Source organism: Centroberyx affinis, unplaced genomic scaffold (genome assembly GCF_046629955.1).
Source record: "Centroberyx affinis isolate AG114_WGS23_722 - 3 ecotype Tasmania unplaced genomic scaffold, CSIRO-AGI_Caff_v1 ptg000585l_1, whole genome shotgun sequence".
Classification (NCBI taxonomy): Eukaryota; Metazoa; Chordata; class Actinopteri; order Beryciformes; family Berycidae; genus Centroberyx; species Centroberyx affinis.
In genome coordinates this window covers 20587-32378 of record NW_027279225.1, presented here as the reverse complement: position 1 = coordinate 32378, position 11792 = coordinate 20587, and the positions used below count along the sequence as shown (strand labels likewise).

The window sequence follows — 11792 nt, the reverse complement described above, 5'->3', positions numbered from 1 at the left end:
TTTCTCCAGTAAATATAGCATGAGTAAATATAAGCAGATATAAGTAAATATAAGTATAGGCATGTACAAACACATTTGCTACATTTGTGTGAAATATATGTTTATGTATATGTGTGAAAACTGAAGCCAAGGTATGTGAATTTACAGCAATATACATGATGTGCAAATGTGCATCATATTCACATTAAACTACAGAAGGCCATAAACATGTACAGCAGATCCATACTGTCTTGAATATATCACTGTTACCAAAATGATGATGTAAGAGAAAAGTGTAAGGAAAAGAAATAAAAATAAAAGCTATAGGGAGAGAGGTATATGAGATTTTTTTCCCCAGTGTACCATGTAATTTTGCTGGAAAACGGTCATTCATGCATCCACAGGTTGAATCACGCTCTGAATGAATATTCTATTCTAACACTATGACAAAAAGATGAACAAATTGCATTTACAGTATGTGACTCCACCTTCACAGTGATATCGACCTACATGAATTCCTACATGCCAGTTCCTGAACAGAGCTGTGGTTGGAGGATGCCAATAATTTACCAGACACGGGAATTTCCATGTAATTCCGTTGGCTTTTAATTCATGTGGTTGAAACCAATTATTGACCAGAGCTATTTCAGACACTGACTAAGGACAAAATTACTAAATAAAGTGCACAGTGTACAGTGTGGAGAATTTTACCAGAAGTGATACATGGATATGGGTGTGTTCGCTGAAGGATGTGGGTTTCTGTCTCATGCTGTTACTCAGCTAATTAGGGATATATGATGTGACGATGATTGATTATTGAGTCTTATTCGTGTGTGTGTGTCTGTGTTTGTCTGAGTGTTTTAACTGAAAACGGCAAAAGTAACAATAGCCATTATGTGTGTGCAGATTTAAAAGTGTTGGTAACACTTTACAATAAGGGTCACTAAGTTAACGGTTAGTTAATGCTTAATAAGTTAATGCTTAATAAGCATTAACTAATTAATTGACTGTTTTCCAGCAAAATGACATGGTACACTGGGAAAAAATCTCTTATACCTCCTCTCTATCAATTTGGTAGCAGTGATATATTCAAGACAGTATGGATCTGCTGTACATGTTTATGGCCTTCTGTGGTTTAATGTGAATATGATGCACATTTGCACATCATGTATATTGCTGTAAATGCTTAATAAGCATTAACTAACCCTTAATTAACAGTTAACTAATGTGTAATTTACTAAGCATTAACTAACCCTTATTAAGCATTAACTAACCCTTAACTTAGTGACCCTTATTGTAAAGTGTTAGCAGTGTTATACTTTTCCCACAGCACTAGTGGGCCGTACTGTACTCATTGTTTCCATTGTATTGTTTCAGGTTCAGTACAGTGAGGATACAGTAAACAGCTCATGCTCATGTATCTGATACCAGACAGTCAAAGGCTGCTGGCAGGATTGTCGTGACACTCGAGCAACGTGCAAGGTCACTGCTCACTTACAATGGTTACAACTTTACATAACTAATGTTAACTAATGCATTTACTAACATGAATTAAACATGAATAACAACATTATTGTATTACTATTAATGCAGTTTATTGTGCAATTAATATGAACTCATCGGTAACACTGTACAATAAGGGTACATTAATTAAGGGTTAGTTAATGCTTAATAAGCATTAACTAATCCTTAATTAACAGTAAACTAATGTGTCTGTAATCATTTACTAATGGTGTTCATGTTAATTAAGGTATTAATTTATACATTATTTAATAGTTTATAAAGATGACTAAATAATGTATAAATTAATACCTTAGTTGACATGAACACCATTAGTAAATGATTACCAGACACATTAGTTTACTGTTAGTTTACGCCTTTTTTGACAATATCAACATAAACACTAGAAGGGCACTCGGAGAGTGCAGACCTCCACCGAGGTTCGTGTTATTATTGCTTGTTCGTGAGTCGGATCTGGATCCGCTCCAAAATGTAATGGGTTCTTCCTTGGCCCATGCTACACCCTTCCACCAAGTTTCATGAAAATCGGGCCAGTAGTTTTTCCATAGTCCTGCTAACAGACAAACAAACAAACGGCACCGAAAACATAACCTCCTTGGCGGAGGTAATAAACAAAAGAACACAAACACCTTAGCAGTGGGAAATACAGAAAATACAGGTGCTAATCACACAAGAAAGTGCAGAACCATTTGAATTGAATACTACAGTGTGCAACTGAACCCACTGAGCTGTAGATGTGATTTCAATGCTTTAGCTCCCATACAACCCAGGATCTTTTTCACGGTGCAGCCGAGGGCGTCAGGCAGGCAGTCAGTCAGTCAGTCAGGCAGTCAGTCAGTCAGTAAGGCAGTCAGTCAGTCAGTCAGTCAATCAGTCAGTCAGACAGTCAGTCAGTCAGTCAGACAGACAGGCAGTCAGTCAGACAGTCAGTCAGACAGTCAGTCAGTCAGTCAGTCAGTCAGACAGTCAGTCAGTCAGTCAGTCAGTCAGTCAGACAGTCAGTCAGTCAGACAGTCAGTCAGTCAGTCAGACAGTCAGTCAGTCAGTCAGTCAGTCAGTCAGTCAGACAGTCAGTCAGTCAGTCAGTCAGGCAGTCAGTCAGACAGTCAGTCAGACAGTCAGTCAGTCAGTCAGTCAGTCAGACAGTCAGTCAGTCAGTCAGTCAGTCAGTCAGTCAGTCAGTCAGGTAACACTTAGTGAGATGTCGCTTTGTGAGATGGCCTCTAGAGGCCGTCTCTGACTAAGAGATGGCCTCTCGCCTATGGGCTAAACGCCACAAAGAGTCCTATACTGATAATGCCATATTGGATCTGACACAGAGCCACACTCTCCGCCATGAATTTACAGACATCCACATCTTCTGCTGTCCTGCAAACCTTAAAGGTAGGTCACGTTATTACCTGTGGTATTTAAGTTACGTTACACTGATCCGTTGTGTTTGTCCGTCTCTGTTCATTTCAATTCATTTTCAATAAGAGCTGTCTGTTGTCTGGACAGGACTGATGATGCGTCTGTCTCCGTCAGATTTCCATCCTTCTTGATGGAAAGTTCAACCCAGTTGAACTTTTTCGACGGACGGATTCGTCACCATCTGTTACCAAATCAGAGGCGTTCCTACATTTGTTTGTGGCGATCACAGACACAACGGTACAACCAAAACAAAGATAAAATGGAGAAAGCCTGGTATAACATTGGGATGACTGTAGGTTTTCCAGGTCAGTTTCTTATTTAATTTATACTGTAGAGTCTGTTTCTTTTCGTTTCTATGAAGTAGCACTGTTATGAGTGAAGCTAGGCTGCTGTGTTTCTGCCTCTCCACCATGTTGACGTTCCAAAACAGCCCAATGGACAGTAATCTATTCCTCAATAATTCTATCCGTTTAACGACGGATCAGTGTGGCCACAGCTAGTGGAATTCAACACATGCGCCGTGGGCCTGGACAGGATCTGGACTTGTTTGGCTACACATATCCCAGTTTTAGACCAATGCATAAACTGTAAATATAAAAAAATATGCACCAGAGAAGTCCATATGTACAAGATAATGCTTTATTTTTCATTTAACCCAAAAGACACAGTCTAAGATGTAGATGTCTACTAAACTTTCACATTTAAACCCTATGTAGCCAAATCTTATCCTAGACGTCTTTTAAACAGCTAATCAATGTAAAATTGCTCAGTTTTTTTTTTTTAAATAATCAATAATATGTTCGCTAACTGTTGCTGCTGTAGCTTGTGCGGCTGGTGTGTTTTGATGCAATATTGTTTCAAAACAAAGATATAATCCCAGGCAAAATACGGAAAAAGACTCAGCCATGTCTTTTGTTGATGTTGACACTGGTTGCTATGGCTCTGCTGTTGCTATAGTTACACATGTGCATTCTGGAGAAGGTCCCGCATGTTCAAAATTGCGATGGGAAGCCATACCATGCCCAGTACATGTGTGTGTTTCCGCTCGCACACTCTCATGTGTTCATCTGCGTGCTTACACGTCTGACATGCGTCTCTTTATGATTCATCTTGTTTATGATTCATCCCAAAGTGGTTGTGCGGTTCTTCCGAGGAGAGGAGAGAGGAACAGAGGAGAGGAAAAGTTTTGGCATGTTGAAATAACACGGTGGTGTCACACACACGCACACACACATGCACGCACGCACACACACACACACACACACACACACACACACACACACACACACACACACACACCCACCCACACAGGTTTGATCAAAGTGTGGTCTAGCTCTGATCCTACTGTAACATTCCACAGAATTCTCCCACTCCCAGACGCATCATTACCGATCACAACCTGTCTGTCTCTCTGTCAGCCTGCCTGTCTGTCTGTCTGTCTGTCAGCCTGTCTGTCTGTCTCTCTGTCAGCCTGTCTGTCAGCCTGCCTGTCTCTCCATCAGCCTGTCTGTCTCTCCATCAGTCTGACTGTCTCTGCCTGTCTCTCCGTCTGTCTGTCTGTCTGTCTGTCTGTCTCTCCGTCAGCCTGCCTGTCTTCCTGCCTGTCTGTCTTCCTGCCTGTCTTTCTCTCTGTCAGCCTGTCTGTCTGTCTCTCCATCAGTCTGTCAGCCTGCCTGTCTCTCCATCAGTCTGACTGTCTATCTGCCTGTCTCTCCGTCAGCCTGTCTATCTCTCCATCAGCCTGCCTGTCTCTCCGTCAGCCTGTCCGTCTCTCTGTCAGCTTGTCTGTCTGTCTGTCTTCCTGCCTGTCTGTCTCTCCGTCAGCCTGTCTGTCGGCCTGTTAGCTGTCTTTCTCTCTGTCTCCATCACCTCCGTCAGATTTCTCCCACCTCCATCAGTTCTCTGTTACCTCTGTTAGATTTCCATCACCTCCTTCAGTTCTGTCACTTGTGTCAGATTTCCGTCACCTCTGTCAGTTCTCCATCAACTCCGTCGGTTCTCCATCAACTCCGTCATTCTCCATCAGTTCTCCATCACCTCTGTCAGTTCTCCATCAACTCTGTCAGTTCTCCATCAACTCCGTCGGTTCTCCATCAACTCCGTCATTCTCCATCAGTTCTCCATCACCTCTGTCAGTTCTCCATCGCCTCCGTCAGTTCTCCATCAACTCCATCAGTTCTCCATCACCTCTGTCAGTTCTCCATCACCTCCGTCAGTTCTCCATCAACTCCATCAGTTCTCCATCACCTCTGTCAGTTCTCCATCACCTCCGTCAGTTCTCCATCAACTCCATCAGTTCTCCATCACCTCTGTCAGTTCTCCATCACCTCCGTCAGTTCTCCATCAGTTCTCCATCACCTCTGTCAGTTCTCCATCAACTCCATCAGTTCTCCATCACCTCTGTCAGTTCTCCATCACCTCCGTCAGTTCTCCATCAGTTCTCCATCAACTCCGTCAGTTCTCCATCAGTTCTCCATCACCTCTGTCAGTTCTCCATCAACTCCATCAGTTCTCCATCACCTCTGTCAGTTCTCCATCACCTCTGTCAGTTCTCCATCAACTCCATCAGTTCTCCATCACCTATGTCAGTTCTCCATCACCTCCGTCAGTTCTCCATCAACTCCATCAGTTCTCCGCCACCTCCGTCAGTTCTCTGTTACCTCCATAAAATGTCCATCTCCTCCGTTACATTTCCATCACCTCCGTCAGTTCTCCATCAGTTCTCCATCACCTCCGTCAGTTCTCCATCAGTTCTCCATCACCTCCGTCAGTTCTCCGCCACCTCTGTGTTCAGCTAATAGTGTTCATCTATTAAAGCATTTATCTCTAAACTTCACCACATGTAGTTTAATGCTGGAAATCTGACATCTTTCAAACTAATATATTCGGGGCGGTGTAACAAACGAAGAAAAGTCAACATTCAACATTTAATTTCATGTATGTGTAACTGCTGGGCAGAAAGGAAGGTCTTCAGGCTATAAATCTGTGTTGGACAAAATAAATAAAAATAGAATTGTTATTGTGCCTGACGGGGCTGACACAAAAGAAATGACACAAAAACATGTATGTACATATGTATGTTTGTATGTATGTATGTATGTATGTATGTATGTATGTATGTATGTATGTATGTATGTATGTATATATATACTGTATATGTACAGTATGCATGTATGTATGTATGTCAGTCTGTCCCAATCTTGAAAAGGGTACAAACTGAAAACTACCAGTGTTACCTATCAATGAAAATAAATAAGTAAAGTAATAAATAAATGAGTAAAATAGAGTATCTATACATTTAACCCCAAAAATATGTTAATCAACCATTAGAAAATGCTGTTTAGACTATTGCCCAAGCATCTTGGTTGATGTGTAGGCAGTAAACTTCCTCCCCTCCTACCTGCCCCTCCTCTTTGCCCCTGGCCAACCCATTCTTGCCCAATTCTGCCCCGGTCCCCGGCCCATCCGAGCCCTGCCAAGCCCAGCCTCTCTGCCCCAGCCAGCCGCTCATATATCAGCTGCCGGTCCCGCATGGAGGTCAGCCGACATCCACCTCTGGACTGAAAGAGACATTGCCATTGATCACAGCTACTGTACACAAAGTCTGATTGATTTAATATAGGATTTGAGAAGTGAAAGCAGTTAGAGACCGTAGAGAAAAGATCTGCTGCCTCAGAAAACAGGTATGTTGGTTTTCCCTTTTCAACAGCATATACTATTAGAGTATTTTTAACTGATTTATTCATCTACTTATGCACTTATTTATGGACTTCATGAGCTCAAGTTCTCGATGAATATGTGAATATTTATTTGAGTATGAAACATGTATGTTTTTATTTGAATTTTTCATTTAATGTTGTTCGTACAATGAGCATTTCACAACATTTTATACATATTGTAGAGATGAATTCTTACATTTTCTCCGTACTTCTCTATACTTTCTCTAGTTTAAATGAGCCCTTCAGGCTACATGGCACTGACAGTGTCTCATTTTCATTTTCGTTCGAGCTGTTTGTAAGTGTCTGTGTTTTTGTTTGCGGCTTCCCTCCTTCAGAGACAGGAACCAATCACAGATGGAGCTTCTGACTTCTGCCCTCGTCATCGTCCTCTTACAACAGCCTCCACTAAGCCTGTAAGCTAACCGCAAAGCTAGACATCAATCTTCTCTCATCCTCCTCTCTCAGCGCTCTTTCTCTCCCTCTCTCTCTCTCTCTCTTTCTCTTTCTCTCTCTCTTTCTCTCTCTCTCTCTCTGTCTCAGTGGCTGAGCTGCACTTCTGTTTTCTTATTGCTGTACGGGGAAAACTAATGACATGTGCAATCAGCCCCAGAGATGAAGTATTGATTTACAGTATTTATAGTATGGATATTGACAGATTCATTTCGGTTCAGTCCTTCTCTATTTCCTAAGGCTGGGTTTAAAAAATCGATTTTCCGATTCAAATCGATCTTCATTTGAATGATCCGATATCCATTCATAAAATCCTGAGATCGATCTTTTAATATATGCCCAATATGTGCCTGTAGAGTCTGTAGAGTTGCACAACTTTAACTATATTGTGTTGACTGCTGTAGTGTGTTGGTCATGTTAAATAAAAAGTACATTAACGTAACTGCTTTGGGGTCAATTCTTAATGTAAACATTAATATTTTTAATAATGCACCAGGTTAGAGGGTTCCTTGTACAATTTACAGCATTAGTTCTCTGAGAATCTCTTTCATATCCAAGCAAAATTGATATTGTAACTGAAATATCCCTAACCGAATCAAATCAAATTGGAAATCGAATCGAATCGGGAAATCAGTGGCGATACCCGGCCCTACTATTTCCTGTATTATAAATAAAGACGCCATCCCCTCTTTTGGACTTTACAACTGCATGTTAAAGCTTCCGATTTTTCTGTAAGCTTGCTGCTCTAGCACTGCACACTTGCTCCGTCCACAAGAGGAATTGTTTGGAAAATCAGACAAACAAACTCTATTCAGCAGTCAGAACTTACAAGGGATGGTATGGTAACTATTTGGTTGAGACACATTTGATTTTTATTTAAAATTGTACTCATTTAGTTCTACTGTATAACATTCAAGAAACAACTGTCTGCAGACATATGATGAATGCATGAAGGACACAATGACTACCACTGTATACAGTACTAATGCAGCAAATACATGAAGAACTTCTGCAATAACTACCACTGTGTAATGTAGGATAGATGCAGTAGAAATACACAAAGGAGGAGTTCTAGTTAAAGTTACAAGTCCAGCGCTCTCATGGATATCCCAGGACATTTACTGGGTTTTATTTGAGTGTATCTGACTGTAACATCTCCTTCTCTTGACATCCCCTCCACAGATTGGTCGGTCGAGGCGTCATGACGCTGACATCCCCGACAGAGACGTGTTATCAGAGTGGCTGGAGGCGAACAGGTGGTGGTCGTCTGAGTCCTGGGAGTCCGCGGACTCTTCCGACTCCCTGGAATCTTACCACTCTTCGGAAAGTCAATCTTCGGGAAATTCAATCTTCGGAAAGTCAATCTTCGGAAAGTCAATCTTCGGAAAGTCAGTCTTCGGAGGAATCTTCCGAGGAGGTCTTCGCCGTCACCACGCTGAACACGCCCACCGCTGCCATGACGACCATCTCTAGGGGAGACACCACAGAGCCAGACGTTATGAGCACAGAGGGGCCGACTATGGAGAACTTGACGCCCACGCCGGCCGCCACGCCGGCCACGCCCGCTGTCGTCACAACACCCGGGGCCGTCACCGATTGTGTCACCCACGACATTCCAACGCCGACTCCCATCACAGACAACAGAGGAGACAACTAGGCAACTCTCACTACTGCTAACCAACGCTAACAATAGCTAACCACACTCTGAAAAAGATTTGTCATTCTCAGGACACTTGTGAGTCCAGTTGGGATGACATCACATGTTACTTTTTGCAGATTGGAGTTTTATTTAGGTCAAACGGCAAAAGCAGCGGAAATGTTTTTATAATTTATAAAAACATTTCTCAGAGGCAGAGCTGCTTTGGAGGCAGAAATAGTTATTGGTTGCCCATTGCTAGCATTGCTAGCTAACTAGCTAACCTAGATAACTTAGTATTGATAGATTGTATTTTTGATAGGTTGTATTTTTTCAGTTAGTATCATGAGCGCTAGGCTTTGTAAAATTAGCTAGCCTACCTAGTTTGACCTAGGCTTTAGCCAATGGTTCTTTGGCTCCGCCCACTGAGGTTTAACTCAACCAATGAGATTATTTGTGCCTCCAGAGCGGCTCGACCTGCCTGAAGAAATATTTGTAGAACTAAAACTCCAATCTGTTTACCTTTCGACAAGCGTTAGCAGCCGACATCTAACCAATTCTGACTATTAATAACTAACCACACTCTGATGAAGGATGCTTCATTTTCAGTCCATCCATGGGTCAAGCTACAGTTGGGACAAAATAATTTCTGTTTCAACATGTAGTAGATAACCATCTCTACCACTAACAGCACTTTCATTTCCCGCACATTTGTGTATCTATTTAAGAGCAATATTTTATATGTTACTTTCAACATGTTAATATCACAAATAACTATCTCTTAACTACTAATTAGTCCACTTGTAATAATGAAATGTCACTTTTAACACTTCTGTCATCACCTGTCGTAATGTGATCTCTCTATCATCTTCAGCACATGTTAATTTTTAAGGTGACGTACTGGTAGTAGCACATATTGTGCCAACAACGCCACTTTCGGCATGTTAACAACATCTATTAACATGCCGAAAGTGGCGTAGTCACCAGGTAGTTAAAGACACCGTCCTGTAAATGAAAGATCACAGGTTCAATCCCCACAGCAGCCAATACACTGAACCCATACCTGCTCACTTATTTTAAGGTGCTCTGTATAAGACTGGAAGCTAAATGCCTAAAATGCAAATGAAGGTAACTACCAAGGTCAGTGGACTTGCTGTTAACAACCACACATCCATTTTAAGAACGCAGATGTGGATCAGTTATCTTTACATTTAGTTTAAGAGTTTACTGGGCAGGGAAATAGGGGCAGGGTATGAACTGTGGAGGATTGCTTCCAGTGTGCCAAACAAGACCAATTCTGGAAGACGTGATTAAACGAGTTTAAATTTCTAACAGTATTTCTACAAGTTTACACATTTGTACTTTGGCTTTTTGGTATGTTTACGCTTTAGCCGGGGCTTCTAAATGTTTTAAAGCCCAGCACCCCATGACAGAGCCAATCTCCTGTCCTGGGACTCATGTAGCCTCATTTAAACAAGCAGTTGTCTTGTGTCATGTGGAGACCAGTCAGTCCAGAAACAGGCCTGTGTGACCTGTTTTAGACCCCGACCCAGAGCTTAAGAAACCAGGCTTTAATGTGTCGATTCGCTTCAAGTTAAGTATTCACTTCAGAGAGAGAGCGAGAGAGAGAGAGAGAGACTGAGAGAGAGAGAGAGACTCACTATTGCACTGAAAATTGAAAAAAAGTTGCACTTATGCATGAAGTATCCAAAGTATGTATTCGTACAGTAGTGTATTCATAGATAGAGGGTGTGGCCTGTTTGTCTTGTGAAATAAATGACATTGGAGGACCGCCCTCGCCTGTCTGTGCATGTTGAAAACTGAATGAGACAAACCAAACTATTGCAGCAATAGCAGTTTAATTACGGGCTGAGAATTCATCTTTCCATAATTAAATACGACTGGGTGGGCCCAAGACAATACCGTAATGTTGTTGGCTTGTTAACTTGTTTGTTCTCCGCCTTGTTTTCAGATGTCAAACTGGACCAAATATGTGTGTTTGTATGTGTTTGTATTTGTATTTTTTTTTCAATAAAGTATCTAAACCACAACTAACAAAATCGTCAGATTTGTACAATCATTAACCTTGAATGTGTTGACACTGTTGAACTATCAAGTCGGTCAAGTAAATGATTACTGAGTGTGGATACTCGTTTTATCAGAGGTGTGTGTGTGTGTGTGTGTGTGTGTGTGTGTGTGTGTGTGTGTGTGTGTGTGTGTATGGGTGAGGGGTGAGGTGGGGGCTCTGTCTGTAATTCTGAGCATATACCTGGGAATATACATGTCTAACTACTACATACATACATAACATAACATAACATAACATAACATAACATAACATAACATAACATGACATAACATAACATAACATAACATAACATAACATAACATAATATAACATAAACATAATATAACATAACATAGGATGAAACTTTATCAGTCTCTCTGGGGAAGTTGTGTTTCTGCAGCACCAGATAGTAATAGGTTAGTAATATGTTATATTAAACAAGAATAGAGCAGGAAGTATTAAACATTATGCAACTGACAATTACAACACTAGACAGACTTTAATAACATTTCTTCTGACCTATTTTATTCCCCTTATGCCTGTGTCATTCCTATGCATTTTGTTTTATTAAAGTTCACGTCTGCCATTTTTATTGTTCATCTCACTGGCTTTTTATTTTGTTAGTGTATTGTTTCTAAAGTGTTTTGTAAAAGGAGAGATTGTCCTGCAGTGGAAATGTCACCGGTCCATCCCTACAGCAGCGAGTGTGTCCTGTCAAAGTGTCCCTGAGGAAGACTGTGGACCTGCTCACTTTCAGTCCTGGGACGGTATCTCTAACACCAGGCCGCCTTCCCACCCAAAAGACAAAAAAAAGGATCTGATCAGTTCAGAGCTGCTCTGTTCTTTTCCCTTAACTCAGCTGTAACTTAGCTAAAGCTTGTGTGTGAAATAAAAGATGAACACACAAAAAAAAAAAAAAACTCTGTGTGGGGTGGAATTTGGACCAGTATCACTAGCCGATGTTATTTCAATGATGCAGCCCCATCTAGTGGGAAAACTGTTGTACTAC

At 41.3% G+C, this 11792-nt stretch overlaps 1 protein-coding gene across 1 annotated transcript; it reads left to right on the top strand.

Annotated features, from left to right (window-relative positions):
• The first annotated feature begins 6456 nt into the window (after positions 1 to 6456).
• Positions 6457 to 10761, top strand: scpp8 (secretory calcium-binding phosphoprotein 8). Its single transcript, XM_071518507.1, has 3 exons — positions 6457 to 6593; positions 6965 to 7042; positions 8262 to 10761. Exons 2-3 carry the CDS (start codon positions 6984 to 6986, stop codon positions 8734 to 8736), a joined length of 534 nt encoding a protein of 177 aa, XP_071374608.1. The 5' UTR covers positions 6457 to 6593; positions 6965 to 6983; the 3' UTR covers positions 8737 to 10761.
• The last annotated feature ends 1031 nt before the right edge of the window (positions 10762 to 11792 follow it).

Excerpts from the sequence above, each read along its gene's own strand:
- scpp8 (XM_071518507.1), top strand. The coding sequence starts at position 6,984 with ATGGAGCTTCTGACTTCTGCCCTCGTCATCGTCCTCTTACAACAGCCT. Across the intron at positions 7,043-8,261 it reads CAACAGCCTCCACTAAGCCT|ATTGGTCGGTCGAGGCGTCA; the intron begins GTAAGCTAACCG and ends TCCCCTCCACAG.